The sequence below is a fragment of the Accipiter gentilis genome, chromosome Z (assembly GCF_929443795.1).
Source record: "Accipiter gentilis chromosome Z, bAccGen1.1, whole genome shotgun sequence".
NCBI classification, from domain to species: Eukaryota; Metazoa; Chordata; class Aves; order Accipitriformes; family Accipitridae; genus Astur; species Astur gentilis.
Window position 1 is genome coordinate 63,958,416 of NC_064919.1, and position 22,662 is coordinate 63,981,077.

General features: G+C 39.0%; 1 protein-coding gene across 10 annotated transcripts in view; it reads right to left on the reverse strand.

Moving 5' to 3' along the window:
- MAST4 (microtubule associated serine/threonine kinase family member 4) overlaps nt 1–22,662 on the reverse strand; it is a 312,156-nt gene that overhangs the window by 10,600 nt on the left and 278,894 nt on the right. For all 10 annotated transcript variants that reach the window (XM_049796540.1, XM_049796539.1, XM_049796541.1 and 7 more), the window contains 11 exons: nt 19,306–19,514; nt 18,401–18,539; nt 17,195–17,327; nt 16,336–16,501; nt 13,243–13,344; nt 9,215–9,337; nt 8,858–8,970; nt 6,793–6,920; nt 6,458–6,690; nt 4,376–4,576; nt 1,299–1,528 (listed from right to left, as the gene is read on the reverse strand). In XM_049796540.1, coding sequence (XP_049652497.1) covers nt 1,299–1,528; nt 4,376–4,576; nt 6,458–6,690; nt 6,793–6,920; nt 8,858–8,970; nt 9,215–9,337; nt 13,243–13,344; nt 16,336–16,501; nt 17,195–17,327; nt 18,401–18,539; nt 19,306–19,514 — 1,777 coding nt within the window. The remainder of the gene's footprint in view (nt 1–1,298; nt 1,529–4,375; nt 4,577–6,457; nt 6,691–6,792; nt 6,921–8,857; nt 8,971–9,214; nt 9,338–13,242; nt 13,345–16,335; nt 16,502–17,194; nt 17,328–18,400; nt 18,540–19,305; nt 19,515–22,662) is intronic.

Consider the following 22,662-nt stretch of genomic DNA (forward strand, 5'->3'; position numbering starts at 1 on the left):
ATTGAAAATTATTTTGACAGTGGCTTAAATAATTTATTTTATTTTAAAATAAGCTTTTGAAGAATTGTAATCAATGCAGCCACTACTGAAGCCTACAGTGCTTACAGAGCTAACAAAACCCAACAAACCTATAGTATTTTAAAAAAGCGCCAAGGTTTCACTTTTACTGCAATGTACAATTTTCCCCCCTTCCTTTCACTGATGTGATGCTACACCAGATTTCTTTCTGGCAAGAAATCCAATTTTTTTTTACGTATTCCATTATCCATCAAATGTACTTCATTCTCCAGATTCAATGTTCTTGATGGATTAATAGGTCTGAGAGGTAAACAACATGAATGAAAAATGAGTAATACACTACCACATCAGTAGCACTGCTACTTCAAAACCTATAATACATATTTAAAACAAAGCACTGTACAAAACTTCAGAGCTTTTGATATATTTGTCGTCAGTTTTTCAAAATTATTTTAAGATAGTTGAAATATTTTACTTCATACGCACACATTATTTATGTGCGTCTAAAATATAAATGATATAAAATATGTAACTTATCAACATCAATTATAAAATATAAATACCTATATATTTACATAAATATATATTTCTTTTATAATTAAGGAAGTTGATAACCAATTAAATGCAAGAACTGCTGCTTCTTCCTTTAGCCTGTCTCCCAGTTTGTTCAAAAACACAGGATGAAAAATACTTGATTTATTCAAGACAGTCAGTCTTTTTCCTGTGCCATAGAATCCTCAAAGATATTCACAATTCCAAATGATTTACACATTTCTACACAGAAGAAAGTCAGCGCTTGAAATCAGACTACTTGTGTCTAGTAAAACACTGTTAACTTTCAGGAATCCCTTAGCTGATGCAGTTTAATCAACTCCCATGTATATTTCAACAATTTCTGTTTACAATCTCCTAGTTTTGCAGATCCTGCCCTCAATAAAAAAGGGGCTGCACCACCCCTTTGGTTTTCTAAGCTACAGTACTCTGAACTTAGACATGGCTGTTCACAATTGCCAAACTTCCCAAAAGTGAAAGTGACCCACACAGAAGGTCAACAACATATCTAGGTACCACCTCTGCCAAAGGTGGCTTGTGTCATCCCTACAGCCAACACTGATCTTGTTTACAGGCACAAATTTCATTCTAAGAAAATTCTTTGGCACAACTTCACAATTTACACAGTAATTGTCAACAAACAGATACCATAGGTACAAAAATCAAAAGCAAATGCGTCATTACAGTTTTCTTTGGCTGTATATAAGCAAAAAACCATATTATCTTACCCAAACAATATGGTGCACAGTGTAGATATCACTGTCACCCACATAAACCCTGATTGCTCGGATGGTGAAGCCGTACTTTTTTCCTGAACTGTGAATTACTATTGGCTGATGAGGACTTGGAGCAGCAATCGATGAATCACGGCTGGGAGATGAATCTCGGGAAGATGAAGGATCAGATGATAGGGAATGAGGAGACATAGGACTTCCCAAAGGAGAAACTCCAAACACATCTGGAAGAAAAAAATCTGCCTATCAGAGTGCATTCTGAGCACACACAAATACAGACACAGAACAGGGAATTGGCTTAGTTTTATGACGTCTTTGTGTCAAAATATATCACTGCCTTTGCACAAAAACTCCCTCCTCTTCAGTCAGTGTGTATCTTAGTGAATGAGAAGTTTAACCATTAATCAGATCTTAGAACTAAATTTCTTACCTTGTAGTGTAAACTATATGTTTTAATGCAAGAGTTAACTTGTTAGATGTAGAATGCTTTTTCCTTTTAGATAGGAAAAACACTCATTGTGAAGTCTGAAAGCATAATTCTCAGCCTGTTCCTAACTAACACTCATAAAAAGAAAATCAGAGTCTGGTAGCAGACGTTATTGTGAGTACACCCAAAACCAGCCCCTGAATCAATCAGCAGTGCTAAACAAAGTGCTAGTTGGTGTTTTGGTTTCAGTTTTATGTAGGTACAGATAAAGACTACTGTAATTAAACCACAATATCTAACTGGTACATAAGACAGGAACTTATTCTTGTACCAAGCCCCCCTTTCTACATTCTACTACATCATGTAAGACCACAAGAATTTCTTGCAACAACAATATCCATTGTGGCTTTTTTCATTTCATTGTTTTGAAAGCACTATATGCTCATGTTTGCGCAAATGTAAACACAATTGCAGCAGCATAAATGAAACACACTTTGGTGACTGTAACAGGGTGACAGCTGTGCAAAGGAATGCAGCTCAGAAAGGTTCCGGGTTTGGTGTTCATGCCAAGCCATGTCATGCGAGGGCAGATATGCTTTGACAGCAGAGGTGCTACTCCCTGGATGTGAGTCACCAGAGGCTCCCAGAGACTGGTATCGCTGGGTTAATGCTGAAATCCCACAGAATAGCCATGCCCTAAGGGGGCTGTCACTGTCACCCTTTGGCTCTGAAACATGCCCAGATTGTCCACTCGTGTGGGACAAGTCCTGTGACTCTCAGCTAAATGACTCAGACAGGGTACACCAGCCATCTGTTGCTATAGTTTATTTTATGGATAAGCATGAACAAGGTAGGTTTTTTTGTACAGCATTAAGTACAGCTAACATACAGTATTTTGGCTGATATAGATACAATGACAGCATTTCTAGGTGTAGGCAAAGATACGTTTGGATTTTATAGAATGATGCTGAGATTAAACTGAAAGGAAACTGTAGTTTAATAAGCACAGTAACTCAGTCTATATCATCTCTGAACTTAGTGATTCTTACTCGACAGCTGTGAAAGAACTACCAGAATACAAACTGATGAATAACTCGAGTGTTACTTGGCTCTGTAGTTACCTATATGTATATCATGCTCCTGTGATAGCCAATCTCAGTAATAAGCAGGCCCTCTACAAGCAGAAAAAATAACCATGATGCTGTTACAGGGGTATACCACAAAAACACTTAAGACATTTAGGAGAGAAACATTATTTGGAAGAAAAGAGTCTACACAAGTAATAAGCCCAGAGTGTTTGCAAGCCACTTGCAATATTCAGTGTCAATACTGCCCTGAACAGGCTGAGCACATGGTCACTATCTTTCTCATTGTAAAAATAAAGTCACCTTCATCTCTCATGCATTTTGTCAGAATGATCATTCACATTCAGACAGCATCACAGAAATGCTAAGTATTCTTTTCATTGTCACCTAGTTGTCCTCCTTCAAGCAGGGGCAAAATATTCCACTTTAACCAAGACCCAACATTTTCCTCTTGACTTATCTCATTAAAAAATCCTCATGGCTAGGGGCTGGAATTACATGTACCGCATGGGAAGCCTACGCCGTTCTTTAAACCGTATGGTGAAGAAGGGTAGAAAACATGAGGTGAATCAGAAATTCCTTCTGTAATAGGGATCAGATGGGCCTTTCACCTCTCCAAGGGCTCCAAAACACATGCACAATAGCACATTGTTTGCTTACCGAAGTATTAAGGTGCACATGTGCTTTACAACCCAAGGACAGGTGAAGTCTAAGAGGAGAGCCAGAACCAACTCTTCAACACTATACAATTCTCCACTAGCCTGAGGACTCAAAGCAACCTGCTGAAGTTACTGTTAAAGCCACTTTGAACATATGGAGCAAGCAAAGGGTTATGTTATCAGACTAGCAGATACTTAACTATTACTCCTAAGGTCTAAAAGCAGTATATGGCCAGTGTGTGAAGTGGAGATGTAATCCCACTTTTGCAAAAAAGTCCCTCAAAGTTTGGGAAATTTGGACTTTGATTCTGAACCATTAAAAAAGCAAAGCACCAATGCTTCATCTGGAAACACTTAATACTACTGTTATACTTCCACCTACTTACAGCAGTATTTCTGGCTTCAGATTTTGAGTACTCCATATAAGTCAGTGTAGTACAAACAGGAGCCTACATTCTATTTCTACTTTTGTGACACTTCTCTCTGGTCATCACCTTTCCTTACAGAGATGAGAGAGAACTAGTCAGGCTGCATGTGCTGCTGTAACAAACAGCTGTTCTTGGAGCTGCACATATTGAGCTACTTAAAATTTAAGCTACACTCCTACTGTAGTATAGGCCGAGGATTGAAGCCAGCATCCTGTCAGGCATGCACATGGTCAAACACAAAGTAGTCACTACTAAGCTACATTTTTGCCTGTCAGAGAAGGTCCCTCAGCTGTAAGGTGAACACTGAAGTCACTGATGAGATTGCACCACCTAATAACACATATAAACAATATGAGAAACAAAAAAGTGTGATGCAGAATCCATTCTGGACTCTCCAAAATCTTGCATTTACAACATAAACCATCAAGCATGCATAAATCATGAAATTTCAAACAAAAAGATTTATCTCTACCTCCTGGGATCATGAGGGACAAAGCACTTGCAGAAAGGGACTTCGTGACTTTTCCAGAGATCTTCCTTTTCTCTGTGCTTTCTAACCGCTGACGAGCCATGTGAGATGCAACTTCACTGGGTGGCTTTGAGGAGTTATCTGTACTGTCCACACTCTCGCTTCTTCCATTTATCTGATCTAAGTGCTCTGAAAAACTGCCAACTGTACAAAGAAGAATGGATAAACACATTGAGGGGAAAATGGGGGTTAGGGAGGGCAAACAGTAAAATTGTGAGATAGGAATTTTTCTTTCTGTTAAGAAGTTCATAAAAGAACACTACATAAATCTGAGTAATTCTTCCAGACTTAGAGAATGCACAAATGTTAACAGACTGAACTGAAGCAACAGTTTTTTGTAGTCACTGACTAAAGTAAATAAGAGACAAAGCTGAAGCAAGCCTGGTATCTCAATATGCAGCACTCACCTTAGAGAACCTAATCATATATTTCTTTTTCATGTGAACTCCTCCTAAAGTAAATGAAAGGCTCCAATCCTACATAATTTGCTATCAGCTTAACAACTCTTCCAAAATCATTAAAACATTAAGTATAATTTTATTTTTAATTATTATCTTTTGGTTTTATTCTTTGGGTGGTTTTCTACCACACAGGAGAAAGATGTCTGGCACCACTAAACTCAGTATTGCAATGACATTGGTCTTATTCTATGACAGGTAATGAACTTCCACAATATTGAATGAAGGAAGGACAACTATGTTTCAAACAATTTTAAAAACCCATAAAGGCCTTGTGTCACGTGAACAACATGCACAGGATTTCTTCAAAAATTTCAAAGATGCCACAGTTAATTTGTATGACCCTATGAAACAAGCACCAAGGGTAGGTCACTTATTTAAAGACATAGCAATAATTCCTAGTATTCCTTTAAGGTCACTGAATATACTGTTGTTAATGGACCAGAGAAAAATGAAATTACTCTTAAGTGTAATTGATAAGTGACAGAAGAGGATCGGATACTTTGAGTTATCATTGTGACAGCTGTGCTAATGCCAACACTGTAACACAGGGCTGGGGGAGTGAGCAAGACTTGGGATACAGCAGAGTCAAGGTTTCAGACAGGGGAAGGAGATGGCAATGGTTGTACAGCTGGACGAGCCTGAGGAACTTTATTTTCCCAGAAATGGCGAGGAGGAAGGGGAAGGAAAATGTGGACTACAAGGGAAATTAGGGGTATGGGATAAAGGGGTATCTTGAGAAACTCAGCGGGGTCCAAAAGAGAAATAAGCTGAAGACAGGTAAATGCATAGAGAAGGTAACTGGAACCTATATATCGACAATCATGAGACTGATAAAGGCCCAGAGCTGTGTTAAGTATCAGGTCTTTCAACAGTTATACAAGTCTCTCCTCAAAGTACAAAACCAGAAAGATGCTAGGGCCCTGGATCCTACTGAAACGCATGCAAATACTTGAGCTAGGTGAGGGATGCATAAAGGAAATATATAATTTAAGTAGGGAATGGTTTACAACACTCCCTCCTAGATTCCTAATGACAAAAGTGACTTCCAGGCAGAAAAGCCTGCCAACTGTGAAAGGCACACATCATTGAGATGTCTTAACTAAAAACACGCAATGGTGCAGCACAGAGTGGTAGAAAACAGCAATAGGGATCAGCTGGAATGACTCCAGGATGATCAATCAAAAGATCACCAAATTCAGTCAGGGAAGTTATAAAAATAGCGCTTTAAGTGCTCAAGTGATCTAAGACTCCTTTTCATCACAAGAAGAATCCTGCAAAGGCTCTATGGTCAAGTCGCCGTTCTATTCACTTGCCTAGCAGCCCTCCAGAGTCAGTGGGGCAACATCAAATGTTGGCATTTCCAAAAACATTGAAGCTTTCCCATACATATCTTCACAAGATTTTTATTAGCTTGAGCCTAAGCCCAAACCAGACCCCTCTTGGGATGGCTTTTTTTTAAAGCAGTTCTGAAATACAGGACTTCTAAATCCATGGATAGTACTGCTAAAGAAAGAAAGTCCACAACTTCTTCTAATGTCATCAGCCAAGAGACCCACTGAACTACCTGATAGCGTGGAGCTGCTGATTGTACTTGCTGGAGTGGTTACTTCAGGTTCATCTTGCACTGCTTCCTCGCTCACAAATGCAGGCTTTTCCTGTTCGTCCCGAGGTCCCACTAAGCCGGTGGAATTATCCTGTTCTCCTTCGGCTGATATGGCCAACTTCGGAAGCAAACCAGAACTGTGTCGCTGCCTGCTACTCTCAGTGTCAGAGGAGATGGATGTAGATATTTGTTGTCTGCATTAAAAATAAGCAAACTCTCATGCAGTAACTGAGAGGAGGAAGCCTGCCACCTGACAAGCAGGATGTGGACCACTTCCAGCACCTCCTTCTACTTACATTTCAGAATATTCTGAACTCCAGCTTAAAGTTTCCACAGAAGGCAGTGTTACAATTTTTGGTTTGTCTCCTGGATCTTCCTTTTCTTCACCTTGCGTTTGAGTGATTCGATCTATGCTACTAAAAACCTATTACAGACAAAACAAAACCCACAAAAAACCCAACTTATCACTAGACATATATGATACAAAAAGATACACAAGAAAACACATCTTGGGTTGTACTCTGCATTGTTCTAAATGCTTATACAGTATTTCAGAGGGCAAACATCAAACTTCTTGAGCTTTTTTTAAATTTCCAAGAGTTTTTGTTCTTAAAATGCTTTCTTATTTTGCTTTCTTGGCTTGTCACACACAGGGTCATGAATAACATCTCTTCTCATTATGAATTGATCAGCTTCCTCCAATTTCACTGTGTGAACGAAGAGAGTACAAACAAAATCCACAGCCTTGGGGTCTCTAGGTCACAGGATTAATGGATATCTTGGATTAAATCACAACCATAAAGACAATCAGGGTAAAAAAGCCCTAACCCTAAGATACTGACTTAGTACCTACCAGTCAGGTGTGGAAAGCAGAAAAATTAACCTGAATTAACTCTGAAGTTAAGAATAAATTACTTGGCTAAAGGATTTAGAAAAAATAAACTCTGATCATTAGAAGTCTGTTGTTTGCTTAGCTGACAAACAGTACACAGAAACTGACAGCTCTATATTCTACAGCCTGAGAGGCACAGGTAGAGATGCAATGGTGTAACATTAACAAACCAAACTACTCCTGTGGTACAGAGCTTTCAAAAGGACAGAAGCTCACAGAATCACAGAAGGAGGCTGGAAGGGACCTCTGTTGTCCAACCCCTCTGCTCCAGCAGGGTCACCTAGAGTTGCTTAGTCAGGATCACATCTAGTTGGCTTTTGACAACCTCCAAGGACTGAGACTCCACAACCCCTCTGGATAGTCTGTGCCAGTGCTCGATCTCCCTCAGAGTAAAAAAGTGTTTCCTTGTTTTCAGACAGAACTTCCTGTGTATCAGTTTGTGCTCACTGCCTCTTGTTCAAGTTGCCCCCAAAGAGACCACATCATTTACCAGTATCTGAATTTGAAATGTACCACCAAGTCAAAACAAGGAATTTACATAGAATGAGGGTAACTACATCCATGATTCCCGTCTCTGCTCTTCCATGCTATCACAGGTACAATATGTATTTGATACTGCAGAGCCAGCATAAGATCTACCAATTCCTTAAAGCATAACCCAGGACAAACAAGAGAAACAGAGTTTTCAAATGCCTTTAAACAGTTCCTAAAGTAGGTTAAAGAAACTTAAACAGAAAGCTTTTGAAAATCACTGCTGGATGCTATGTTAAGACTAAAAGCATGCTCATTAGGCATTCCACTTCCATTAGTTCCTGCCAATTTACCCTCCACAGCATTTCCTGAGCGTGTCTACTCTGCTCCTACTAGTGTCCTTTGTCCAGCATTAATTAGCTCTCAACTACTCAAGTATACTACCCTTTGGACAGTCAGCTTTACCTTCAACTTACAGTATTCAAATCACTCTCTCAAATCCACATCTCTCCTTGATCAAATCATATGCTAACCATGACTTTGCTTTTTCCCTTCAGTCTAATGTCATTTAATTAATAGCTACTATAGGCTAGAAGTGTAATCTTTGTTATGCCATCACCCGCAAGATACCTAGGACACAACTGGAGCAGCATGCAAACTATGTACAAGGAAACCAATGTAAGAAACGTGCATTAGCATTTAACAGAACAGTTTCCATATACTTTGTTACGCGATCATGAATTGTCTACAGAAAATACCAACCTATTTATATAATTTTCTACTACCTTCTTAAGGATTCAAGAAATTACTTCCCTACAGAATCTTCCTATGTTTTGATTTAATGGAATACACTTAATTCTTGCTCAATTTCAGTTAACATTTGTTGAAGAAACAATCCCCTATACACCTCTTCCATATCTGATATTTCCAAACTCCATAAAACTAGCAAAATGTTTATGTACACAATACATATTAATATTACATCAATTTTTACATACTTTTGAAAATCTGTGTGAACATGAGGAAAACTGTCTTATCTCCAAATTAAAGTCTTCATCATTGGTATCATCTTCTTCCTCAGTTTCCATATGGTGGTATTTCTCAGAACGAGCTACAGTCAAGGGAAATAAACTATTTGAATTTATCAGGAAGAATGTGTACCAAGCATTAAAATTAACTAAAAGTGTAATTTTAATCTTAAGATTATTTCTGCTGAAATGTCAAACTACCAGTGAATTTGCAAGCTGCCAGTGGTTCTGATAAAGGAGATGTTCAAAGCAGCAAGCAAAAGTCAAAGGCAGTAATTATTTAAACAAGGCATTCATCACATTTTTTTAATACCATCAAAAACGTACTGTCAAAATAACTTGTGTCATCTTCAGACTCCAACTGTGGAATAAATTCTGCTTTCTGCCTCAGCAGGCTGTTCCAGTCAAGGCTCCTGAAGAACTGATGCTGCTTTACTTCATATGCACCACCTGGGGGAGCCAGAGAAAAACACTGAGCAAATCATACCAAATCCTCTGACATTAACTCAACTAAACCCCGGCCAAAAAAATTCTAATTATCATGGAAAGGCATAGTCATCCCTGTGGGCAGGAACATCTACTACCCATTTCCACTAGAATCTCCATAATCTGTCAGAGCAATTCCCTGTCCCTGTTGTTGCCATTTCTTTAACAGTGGTGGCATTGCATTATCATCTTCCCCCCCTTTCAACAATCCCATTTTTCTAGATATACTATCTGTCAGCTACACATTAGTCAGAATGCATCAGATGTAGTAGTAATAGTCAAAAACGTGCACTAGATGAGTAAAAGTACAAGTTAGAAAGTAAGGAAGAATGATTCTTAGTAGTTGCTCAGTGTAAACACTATTACAGTCCTGGAGCTCCTTTTGGTGTTTTATGGCAGTAATACACAATTCTGTATGAAGTACCTCACCATTTATCTTCTTATCAATTACTGCCTACTTTTTATAATGTGTGTAGAACAATTACACTAGTTTCAAGAAACAACTTTAAGAATACAATGAAATACTGGAATTTTTGTCCTAGGGAGGTGGGCGAGGATGTTAGTAAACATAAATCTAATTCTAAAAACTGAACAGGTAACCTGCAGCAGGAAGAGTTACTGCCAACTTGATTGTATTGGGTTTACACTGTACGGTTTTGGTAGCGGCAGGGGTTGCAGGGGTGGCTTCTGTGAGAAGATGCCAGAAGCTTCCCCCATATCTGATAAATCCAATGACAGCCAGCTCCAAGATAGACCCATTGCTGGCCAAGGCTAAGACCATCAGTGACATTGGTAGCGCCTCTGTGATAACTTGTTTACAAAAGGGTAAAAAAAATGCTGCACAACAGCAGCTGGAGAGAGGAGTGAGAATATGTAAGAGAAACAACCCTGCAGACACCAAGGTCAGTGAAGAAGGAGGGGGAGGAGATGCTCCAGGTGCCAGAGCAGAGATTCCCCTGCAGCCCATGGGGAAGACCATGCTGAGGCAGGCTGTCCCCCTGCAGCCCAGAGAGGTCCACCGTGGAGCAGATATCCACCTACAGCCCATAAAGGACCCCACACCAGAGCAGGTGGGTTCCCGAAGGAGGCTGTGACCCCATGGGAAGCCCACACTGGAGCAGGCTCCTGGCAGGACCCGCAGCCCCATGGAGAGAGGAGCCCACGCTGGAGCAGGTTTTCTGGCAGGACTTGTGACCCTGCAGGGGACCCACGCTGGAGCAGTCTGTGCCTGAAGGACTGCAGCCCATGGAAGGGACCCCACGCTGGAGCAGGGGAAGAGTGAGGAGTCCTCCCCCTGAGGAGGAAGGAGCAGCAGAGACAATGTGTGACGAACTGACCCGAACCCCCATTCCCCATCCCCCTGTGCTGCTGGTGGGGAGGAGGTAGAGAAAATCAGGAGTAAAATTAAGCCTGAGAAGAAGGGAAGGGTGCGGGGAAGGTGTTTTTAGATCTGTTCTTATTTCTCATTATCCTACTCCATTGTTAATTGGCAAAAAATTAAATTCATTTCCCCGAGTTGAGTCTGTTTTGCCCGTGATGGTAATTGCTGAGTGATCTGTCCTCATCTCGACCCACAAGCCTTTCATCATATTTTCTCTCCCCTGTCCAGCTAAGGAGGGGGAGCGATAGAGCAGCTTGGTGGGCACCTGGTGGTCAGCCAGGGTCAACCTACCACATGGATACAGCACATAAACTTCCCTATGTTGAGGCCAAGTCAGGAGAGAGCCATAGAAGAAGTGTGAAGTATCCAGGATTGGTCTCCAAGTGTCAAGATTTCTATGTTGGGTTCTTTGCTTTTCTGACTGCACCAGGGAAAAAATCATAAAAGCCAAATCTTCCCAAAATCACATCTGACTGTAAGTCACTAGCCAAGAAGTGAACATTTCTCTGAGCACAGTAATGGGATATTACATCAGAATTGTGTAATTCTTGATTGGTATCAGACACTTCAAACCCAAAGAGGTCTTTTTTTTCTATGATTTTCCTTCTTCGAAACAAGTATAGTATCTATCTCTCTTCTTTCAATTTGACTATGCCACTCAGGTCTCCTGAGCAAATACACAATTACAATTTTCATGGAGTGTTACACAACTAGCTAATATGTGTTGAACAGATAGGGCTGTCATTTGAAATGCATGTGGAGCCTGGGATAAACTGTTATTTTCCCATGCCCCTGTGGGACCTGTCACATTGCAGCCTCAGTTCCTGTGAGTTGCTTCTGACACTTAAAAAACCCCCAACTTTCTTGCAGTTTCTAAACACCCCTCTGTGCTTCAAATAAATGGCCGCCCAACTTCCTTCTTCAGACTGCCAGCTCTTGAGACACCATGGACAGTCAAATCAGCCCATAAATGAGCTGGACAGATGCTCCATGTGGTGGCACTAACGATTACAGTAGTTAAGCCAGTCTCATTCTAGTCAATTCACTTTCTCAACCAGCTGTAGCAAAAGAGGCAGAATTTGCAATCTACTTCTGATCCAGCCTCTCACAAGGTGATGGTCTTGAATTAACACTGTGTTTACCAGGAAAAAGTATCCTGGCAATGAAACAACAATGCCTGAAAGGAGTATACTTAAAACAAGGGAATGGAACTATTTGTGGCTCTTTCATTTTGCTTTTGGCAGTGGTGCCCTTTGCAGATGAAGCAGGCAGCAAGTGGAGAAACTGACTGGGGCATGACACCTCCTCCCTCACTCTTAACTTGTTCAACACAGAGTAAGGGAGAACAAACAACAAACTTTGCTGGATGCCACATACTCCAGACCATCAGCTAGAGAGAAGTCTAAGGGCTGTTCACACAGATCTCAGATGCTCAGGGAACAAGGAACATGCAGTTCATGCATCTCATGTCCCAAAGGAAGACCTGTCTTTTGGGACCATGTCAATAGTACTTTGGGTCTGGGTTATACTCACATTCCCCCTGACTGGCTATGGCAAGGCCAGTTGTGAACTGATTCCTAAAGCTCCTTTTTACATTAACTCTAAAAATATGCAGCACAATGTGATCACTGGAGTCAGTTTTGCCAGCAATTTTCCAAGTACTCTAATGCTGACTCAACCTGTCACTTGGTTTCCTTAGCATCCCCAATGTATTTATATTCATGGCATACAGTGTTCACTATAAATAAAACTATACCTTTATGTTTGATCTCTTTTATGTAGGAGGCCTTTTTTGCTGTGTTTACATAGTGCTTTGTCCAGCAGGATGGCAGACAGTGACTAGGGTTCCCATACACTTTAAAAATCCTTCTCTTGAAATGGAATGACCACAGTGGCATAAGCTGGCAGCTTGTGTTCTTACAGATATCCATTTACTTCCTTAACATTCACACTTTTAGTTTTATTCTTTTTCATGCAAGGTAGTAGTGCTTGCTGAATGAGAATGATAAGACCTTTCACAACACAAGCTCAGACAGTCATTTCTGAATATTTAGTTCAAGTACTCATCACCCACCCTAATGCCTGGAGGAACTAATTTGCCAGGCTAAGACACTTCTGTAAACGGAAGCATCAGTTCTGTATTGATTACCCTTCTCCATTTTTTGTGTTTAGTTATTTAACACTGTATTCATGAAGGAACCCCATCCAGTGGCTAACTGGGTCTTTGAGAAATTTCTTTTTTATTCATCCAATTAAGAGAAATGTGAACGCCCACATGTAAACTCTGAAAAAAAGAGTCATTATTTTGTTAAGCTCATATTACTGGTCTGAATCTATAAAATATACCCTCTGCTATAATAGTATGTTGTCATTCTACTTGCCCTGACAGATGTTGCCCAGGCAAAACAAATACATGAACAAAAGCTCCCAATGCAGAATCTAGAAGCTATTTCTAGCACACTACCGACTTAAAATAGTGCCTTCTAACCTGTTCCCAGTCTTTCCAAAGGATTCTGTCTGAGCAGCAGGGTAATCAGATCCTGAGCATCTGGCGGTGGTGCTTCATCCTTTTCAGGCCAGTTGATTTCATCTAGCAAAACAGAAAGTTGTTTTTTTATTACTGAAGTCTGATCCCAACATTCAGCAGAAACTGCGTGAAAGCTCTTGTAGTGAGCTAACAGTAAAGTCAGAGTAAAGGCAACTTTTTCAAGTTGCTCTCTGTTGCATACCAATTACTTCCTATTTTTATACTCTCTATATATAGACTTCATAAGCATATTGTTACATTCCCATTTTCCTTGGAAGTATCCTTTAACCCAAAAGTGTTTAACAACAGTATACAGGAATGCTTGGCTCATGGAAAACTATTGCAAAATATTAGCACAATTTGGATTCTGTCCCTTCTCCCTGCCCCCCCAAAATCATGGTTTAAATTTTAGTTATATTCATGGAAACTGGTGTTAAGATGGACACAGCTGACCTGACCTAGCATTCACCCGTCATATCTGTAATTTTTCTCTAATATTAGTAGACTAACTGAAGTCATTAATCCCATGACTAAGGGCCGAGGTATCAGACTCTGCTCTGGAGAAATACATGCCAATGGAGCTTTCTTCCAAGTGCCTCATACTTCCGAGGAAAACCACCTCGCTCTACTGACTCTTATACTACTAAGGCTTTTTGCACTTCATAGCAAGTTGGACCTAAATGATGTAATCAAGACAGTAAACCCTGCAGTATTCAGGTAAGGCTGAATAAAAATTCCACCAAACTATCATTTAAATTAAATAATGGAAAATTGTGCCAGTTTCAGTATGCACATTAACTTTATAACAGCTTACATAGCAAGTTTTGTCTGATCTTTAGCTGAACCTGCCTCCACAAACGTAATATTTAGAAGAAACTTCTGCAGAAGTTTCTTGGGAGGTACAAGGATTTTGGTGTCAGAGAAACAGAATGCTAAGAGCTCAGGAAATACAGAAGGCTGTTAAGGATTTTGTCATAACTATATGATCCAGACTCTTCCTTCAAACTGATCATCACTAGAGAAATAACCATTAGAAGCTACACACAAGTTTAATCTTTGTATTTCAGAGTTTAAGGAAAGCTACTGAAATAAACAGGCACGAAATGTAACCTGTTTCTAGAGCATTATTTTTAACCCCAATCATTTTAGGCATCTAACTTAGTACACTGAGGCCTCCCACAATTGTACTCACACAACTTGGGGGCAGGAAAGGCAACCTACAATGAAGAAGGAGGGAAGTAAAATGAGGGAGCAAGATTTTAAAGTAGATTTCCAAGTAGATGCACATTTCACCCACAGAAACTGGAGTAAAAGTCTAGGCTACAGTTTCGGTTCTTCAACATGGTTTTTACAGTTGAATACAAGGGCAGCATATATTTCAGCACAGGAAACTCACCCAACAAAAGAGTTCTCCTGCAGATACTGATAGTAATAATGATTTCACTAAGTTAGGATATTTAAATTAAAAAAGAAAGTGACAAGTCAACATCAAACCAAGAAACTAAGCTGACAAACAGCCTTGGAGAGTGAGTGGGAATAGATCAGGTTTACAAACATACACTTCTACTGATAACTTCTGGAAGATAAATGAACACATTCAAACAGATAAAGTTATTTACGCCAAGTATCGGCTAGATTGTAACCCACGACAATTTATTTTATAAAACATAAAATTAATGCCACATGCAAAATAAAGTCTAAAGTGCAAATTTTGTCATTAATTTTAGATTATTTCCTCCCCTTCTCCCAGAGAGCATAAAGATAAAAACACATGTGCATGTGTCTGGAAATGCAATAAAAACATGAGTTATTTCCATGTTTGCCTGCCTACAGCTTCCACTGCAGTTTAAATCTAATTTGGAAAATAAAGCATGAATATGCATTGCAGCCATGAGGCATCCAGAACAAAGCCAGCATTTGCTGCTTGTGTTAATTAAACAGTTGATTCTCCTTGCCACTCAGGCCTCAGCATATCACATCAGAAAACAACATGGTTATAAATGCATGAACAGCTAGAATGTTGTATAAAGAGGTCACATACTAGAGGCAACTCACAAATCCATTTCATTAAAGTTTATAAACAAGTCTGGCTTTCAGCTTCAGAGATGGAGGAAAGCAAGATGATGACAGAGTGTCTCCTTAAGTACAAGAGGGGATTTGTTGCATTCTCAGATAATAAAGAACCAGAGGTGCAGTTAATTTTGTTTCTGTTGGGTTTTTTTGTATGCTTGGGTTTGGGGTTTTTTTGTCTTAGGTACTAGAACTTTTAAGCAGACCGTAAAACAGACTGGGAAATACTCAGTAACAGAGGTGCCATTCTATTAAACTTTTGGCATAAATAGAGGCCCTCTACATGTATGCATCTGGGTAATTTATGGAAACAGCAGGTAGGATAGTAAACAATTCTGTTTAATTATCATTCAGTTTTGCCACAAGCCACATAACAATACTTAGGGTCAGCTTGCAGGTTAAGATCTAAAAGGTTATTGAATTTTAAATGGAAGAACAACAGCTGCTACAGAAATAACATTGCACTACAACAATCACCAATGAAATCATTAACAATCTGTGAATTGAATTTGTTTCCTTCTCTTTCTCATTATTTATTATTCGGGAGACATTTGTTTTAGGGTTTTATTACAACTTTGTTAATTTCTTTATTGTGCCATGAGGCATTTTCCCATTTATGCAAATTTATTTTAACCGTTTCTTCTCTGGTATTATTTCTTTATTAAAGACTGAAATTGCTGTGCCATAGTAGCACTACTTTCTACCAATACTGCTTTTTTCAAACAGTGCAGCTTAACCACTGTGCTCTACCTTACTGCATTTCTGTACTTAGCAACAGTGTACAGTTTTTAATCCAAATTTATTCTTACTGCTTTGACAGCAAATTGTCTATTACAATATTAGAATAATGGTGGGGTTTTGAGCAAAACTGGTTTGAAAACCTAGTCTATCAGTAAACTTGTAAATATCTTTACTATTTACTAAGCAAAACTGAAATGTTTCACAGCAAGCTAAGAAATCTGGGGGTTTTGTGATGATCCTCACCACTGATTACTTGTCCAAACAGCTCTTCTGGTGTATCTCCAAAGAATGGCACACACCCAACAAGAAATTCATAAAGGATAATTCCCATAGCCCACCAGTCCACTGGTTTTCCATAACCCTGTCTCAGTATCACTTCAGGAGCTATGTATTCTGGTGTACCACAGACCTAAAAGAAAGAAAAGCAGCATGATGGTAAAACAAGTCTAATTGGGCTATGTCACCTCATTTATAATTCTTGAAGTGTAAAATAATATGGAAACATGGAAAAATGCTTGCGTAACAGCTAATGTTTTTAGAACGACCTAGCTACATTGACAGGCAACATAATCAACATTTGCATATCTGTCATGCAAAGGACAGTTTGCATTTCATACATGGGAGTCCATTATGGCAAATACCTTTCTTAACTTAAACATATCCTTATTTTTACATGAAAGTTGTGATGGTTTTATCTTAAGTAACTTTTACAGTGAACAGATTGTGAGCAATGGTAATGAGGCATTCTTAAAGGGAAATGGGCCATAGCAAGGATTTTAGCACCCTTGGCTGTACAATGCATCATGAGCTCCACAAGTACTCTGCTGAGATTTCTGAATTCCTTATAAAAACAGTTTTCCATTTGTCTCTCTCACAGATTCACTTGCACACAATTAGGCTGTTCATCTTACTAATAGATCCTAATGTAGAAAGAAAGAAGCCTAGAATAATCTGCAGGGCATCAGTAAAAGTAACTGACATATGCAATCTGAACATCAATGCAGAAGTAACAACAGTTTATATAGTATTACAGTACATTCTGCTGGCAAAACATCTCTTCATTTGAGCACTCAATGTAGAAATGAAAAAGGCTGTGTCTTACTTGTTTGTCAAGGAATTCTCTGGCATCCTTCTCAATGTGACCCTCATAGAGATTGGTCGTCAAACTCATTAGCCCCACCTTTGACAGGCCAAAGTCTGTAAGCTTTATATGGCCCATGGATGTTACCAATAAACTGAAAATTAGAATGATCTGAAGTTACTGTGATATAATTTAACATTATGTGCTTATCATTATTATACTTGAAGGAAAATGTTTCATTAGCACTGCAAAAAATATAAAGACAGCTTAAGAAGTTATTTAACCAGGTACAAAATAAACAGGCTAAAAATCTGACAGTCTTACATGTCACTATTATTATCAAATGTAAACAAACTTTTTATATGCACTAACACAACATCCAATAGAACCATAGAAGTGTTGAGAGCAGAATGCTAGATGCTTTGAAGAAAAAGAAACAGTCATCATCTGAAAGATCAAGAATAGACTAAATGTTGCTTTTGAAATGAGGTGAGCATTTTCTGCCTGTAACTAGCTGGGTCATTAATTTGAAAAAACCTCTGGTATTAAGTTAATAACTAATACTACACTGGCCTGAGGTATCGTGGTATGAAGGTATTGTCATTTAACAGGCATGACTGCAATTCTGTTTGGTTTGGTTGGTTGAGGGGGGTGGTGTGTGTTTGTTTTTTGATTTAAAATGTGAAACAGGAAGAAGATTAATGAAGCTGCAACTGCCATACTTTTTACTGCAGCTACTTGCTGTAATGTTATTTACATGTACAGGAGCGATATTGTATTTCTAAATATTGAGGGGAAAAAACCCCAAAACATGTAACAGGGAAGATTTCCAAATCTGGTCAATCTTGTCTTCATATATGCAAATATCTGCAAGTTGATGATACTTTGTATTAAACAGTGTTTTAAGCATACTTTGAAAGACCTTTTTCGTAATGATGAAAATGCATTTCCCTTCATTTCAGTCAGAAGAGTAAGTACTTTTTCTTTTTTTTTTTAGCTACTCTAATATCCTCTTCCATCCTAAAGATAGAAAATTTTAAAGAGCTCATTTGGAAAAAACACATTTTCTGTAACTGCAGGTAAAGAAAATTCAAATCTTGTGCAGAAATTGTGAATCTATATAACATTCATAAAAAAAATTTCAAAAACATTCAAAGCAAGTTTACACATTTCATGTTTTATCTAACCATTTCAAAGTCCTCTTTTGGTTATATTCTATATACATACTTGTCTGGTTTCAAATCCCTGTGTACAATTCCATAATTATGAAGGTATTCCAAGGCCAGAACAGTCTCTGCAAAGTACATCCTTGCCATGTCTACAGGTAAGGGACCCATATTCTTCATCAAAGTAGCACAGTCTCCACCTGTGAAAACAGGACAAATGTTCCTGATGACGTTATAAATTCAGAGGTGTCTCAGTATAATCCATGCTGATTATAATCCATCCATTTATGCTGCAGAAAGAGACACAAACTGTAGTCATAAATGTTTATCTTCCAGTCAGATGATTCAACAGGTAACCACACCAACAACTGTAGCGGAAACACAGTATGAAGCTGGGAGCAAGTAATACAAGGGTTCAGCTGGAAACCAATAAAGTTTGTGCTGCTACTTCCCCCTGCCCAAAAGGGGGGGGGGGGGGGGGGGGGGCGGGCACAGATATCAAAACGAAAAAGCCCACACAACCACAGCCTGAGTATCTCATCTTGCACTGCCTCTGTCCACTGTTCTCCTTCAGCATCAGCACCTTTTCAAATCGCTTCTTCTTCTTTGTAAAAATAACCATTACAAATATTACAAATACCCCAACATGTGCTAAAGAAAATCTGAACTCCAGAAAAGCAAACAGCATCTCCACATGAACTTTGAATGCCAGGACACTTATAACTACAGTCTATGAGGAACTTACTCAAAGAGCTGTTATTTCCCACTATAGCTGAAGCACAAGTGTTTTACAAACTCTCACTGGGAGATAATGACTGGGAAAATCACTGTTGGATTTAGATCCTAAATCTGTATTTGCCAGAGGACACACCAGAGGCCTTTCTAATGCAAGTACTACATGGGTTATTTTTCTTTCTTGGTGTAAGAAAACGTATCTTCCTCTGTAAAACAGAATAAACATTTTACCTTCTACATATTCCATGACCATGCATAAATGACGTCTTGTTTCAAATGAGCAATACATGCTGACAACAAATGGATTTTCTGCAAATGTCAGGATATCACGCTCGACAAAGGCCTGTTGGATCTGGTTTCGGAGGATGAGATTCTGCTTATTAATTTTCTTCATGGCAAATCTTTGTCTGGTTTCTTTGTGTCTCACAAAATAAACCGCACTGAGGAAGTTCAAGTGGGAGAGAAAAAAGTCTGAGTAACTATTAAAAAGGTATTTTAAAATACTTTTTACAAATTAATATATTTCTTAAAAACTGCATAAGTATTATATAAAATACTTGGGTTTAAATTAGTTAGCCTGACTTTCACATTAGAGGATGGCTACAAACCTCATGTTGTCTCATAACCAGGATGAGTCTCAGTCAACACAAATTAGTATACAAACTTAAAACAACTCCCCCACCCCCCAAAGCAAACAACAGATACAGCAAATGCTGACCCGACCCCCTTCCCCCAGACATAGCAAATACTCTCAGCTCAGGCAGATTTGGGGCGTTTCCATCAACAAAGGATTATACACAAAATCCAGCTATGGCACAGTGTTATAAATCATTCCGACAAATGCTTATTCTGAAAGTGTGCTGTCAGATAATTATGACTCAGACTTTATCCAAGGGATTTAAAAACATGTCACAGGTTTCTCATGAAGGTTGCTCTGAAGTTGCTCGATGTGCTGGCTCCCTCATTGCCAGGTGCAAAATTTTCTGTTCTAGTTCAGTCCCTGACATCAGCATTGATTCATATCAGGGGTATGATCACCAGTAGGTAATCCAAAACAAAGATCACTGCATTATCTGCATGGTAACATGGGATTAAGATATACTTTGGCATGCAGAATTTCCACTGGGATACTGGGTATAAAATATCCTATAAGCTTGGTTAGATAAGGTCAAAGCAGTGAGGGAAGCAAAGTGAAAGAAAACCTCAAGTGGACAAGCCTTCTTTTCTTTCAAGGCTCAGGAGAAGGAATCACCCTGCTGTGAAACACTGACACAAGACATTACTGCTGCATTTTTCAATATCCCTCAAGGCAAATCCTGAAAATGTTTGCCTTCCTTGAAATCTACTTTGTAGCATTTAATGCTTATAGCATCTCCAGTATATAATTACCACAGTAGTGAGTGTTTATGGAAAGAAAGGACTAAAAGAAGAAAATAGGGGGAGGGGAAAATGGGACACAATTATGTGGTTTTTAAATTCAATTTGTTGTTCCCATGGGGTTCAATTATCAGCATACAATTATTTATTTAAAGACAAAAAGCAATTCTTGCCTTACTATTTCTGTGAAAATCTTCCCACAGCTACCAAAGTTATAGGCACTGAAAAAAATCAACATGTTTCGGCTTTCCTTTGTGGAGGAAAACGTTTTCTAGACAAAAAAGTTTCTCTTACTGATTCCAAAAGCTTTCATTAATCCCTTGTTCTTGCCTTAGTGCAGGGCATGTAAAAGATGTTATATTACACCATTATGAAAGCAGAGGAAAACCACCTTGGGCAAAACCCAAGACAAACCCCACCCTTCGTGCCTCCTACTAAGTCTCACTCTCTTTTGCCCCTCCCAAGCTGGAATAAAGACAGAGTTAGTCAGCTCCAGTACTCCTCTCTGGTGGCTTCATGCCTTTTGCCCTCCTGCACCTCTTCCTACTGCTCCCCTCATGCTCACTTCTCTCTCCACCCCTTCATTACAACCATTTTCCTTTGCTTTTCTTTCCCTTACATTCTGGTTTTCCTCTCTCTTTTTTTTTGCTATCTCCTGTTAGTCAGTCTTAACTTCTTAATTTCCTGTAATTTCATCTTTTCCCTATATCAGTCCCCTTGTGCACTCTTGGCACCTAGAAAAGCGAGCCCTGCGGGTGCCTGAAGCTGCAATCCTTAAAAAAAAATAAATAAATAAATAAATAAATTTTAAAAAATAGTATGAACGAACTGAGGATTGCCTGAGGACTTGGCATGCAGACCTTTCTCAGAGCTTTAATTTGGACAGTGTGCCAAAGTGAATGCTTGAAAGACAGATAGTAACCAGAGCATATTATTATAGCACATTAATAAATCCCCTCTACAGATCATGGGAATCTCTAAGGTCATAACTACCATATTTAAAGATGAAGAACCAGTAAGTTCTAAAGACTATCTAGTCCAGTAAATATCAGGACATGGTGACTATGTTTCCTCAGCTGTCTAAATTGCATTCTCCAGTCTTACAGTCACAGGCAAGTAATTGTATAACTTTCCACTAGCATTCAGTTGTCTACAACTCCTTAGAAAAAAAGCTGTTTAGTTCAACTGTACCAGACTCAGGAAACAACTGCAACGCCATTGCCCCTCTCACCTTTCCACAGATATACACTGTTTATACAATATAAAGTGCTTTTGAATGATCTTCAACACATAAAAATGTCTAATATCACTCATTCGTATCCTCTGATCACACTAACCCCAGCAAACAGCATTTATACTTTACAAAGAAAACTATGCCGTAGCCAGCAGCATGTTATTCCTGCAGAAGACCTCCTGTCTTCCTCCAGGATGCTCCCAGTTCACAGCAGTGATGACATTTCCACAGCCTACCAGTACACTAAACTAAGCACACTCCAACAGCTGTGCCCAGGACTGCCTGTGACACTGGTTTTCTCAGCTCCCACAGTTCAACAGGGAGTATTAGATTCGTTCAAATGTCAATAAAATGATAAATACAAAAATTACATCTTCCCAAAGAGAAACAGTTAAATAAAGATGTATAAATTGCCTGGACATTAAAAAAAAAAGGGAAAAAATAAACAGGAAATCTTCCACAGTTTTGCACATAAATGGGCCTTCAACTTCATCTAACTGGAAAGCTTGGGTATACATCTGCTGAGACACAACTGCGAACTTTGAGGCAAAATGATGGGAACAACCACAGTAAGTTCTAGCACATAACAACTTTGTCTTGGGTAATTTTGAACCCTGATTTGCCACCCTTGAGCTACGCTTCTGTTATCGTATAACAACTTATCACGTAGAATGTGATGGCCTTCTAGTTTCCGTTCACTCTCCTCAGAGCTGTCATCTTGCTACATTCTCCTAATCCTGGCATTGAACTTGCACCTTGTTTTCTCTCCCCACAGGCCCACCTTCCCTTCTCTATTCTTTATTTTTCAGAATGCTACAGCTGGAGCACTTAGATGGAAGTTTATCTTTGCTTTGTATGTGCTTTTAAGAGAGAGCACAGTATCTCACTCCTGGTTTCTTGGCCTTTACTACTAAATGCTGCTCATGATTTTCAGTATGTTATAAAGACAATTGTAAATTTGAGGATTTCTTTAACAC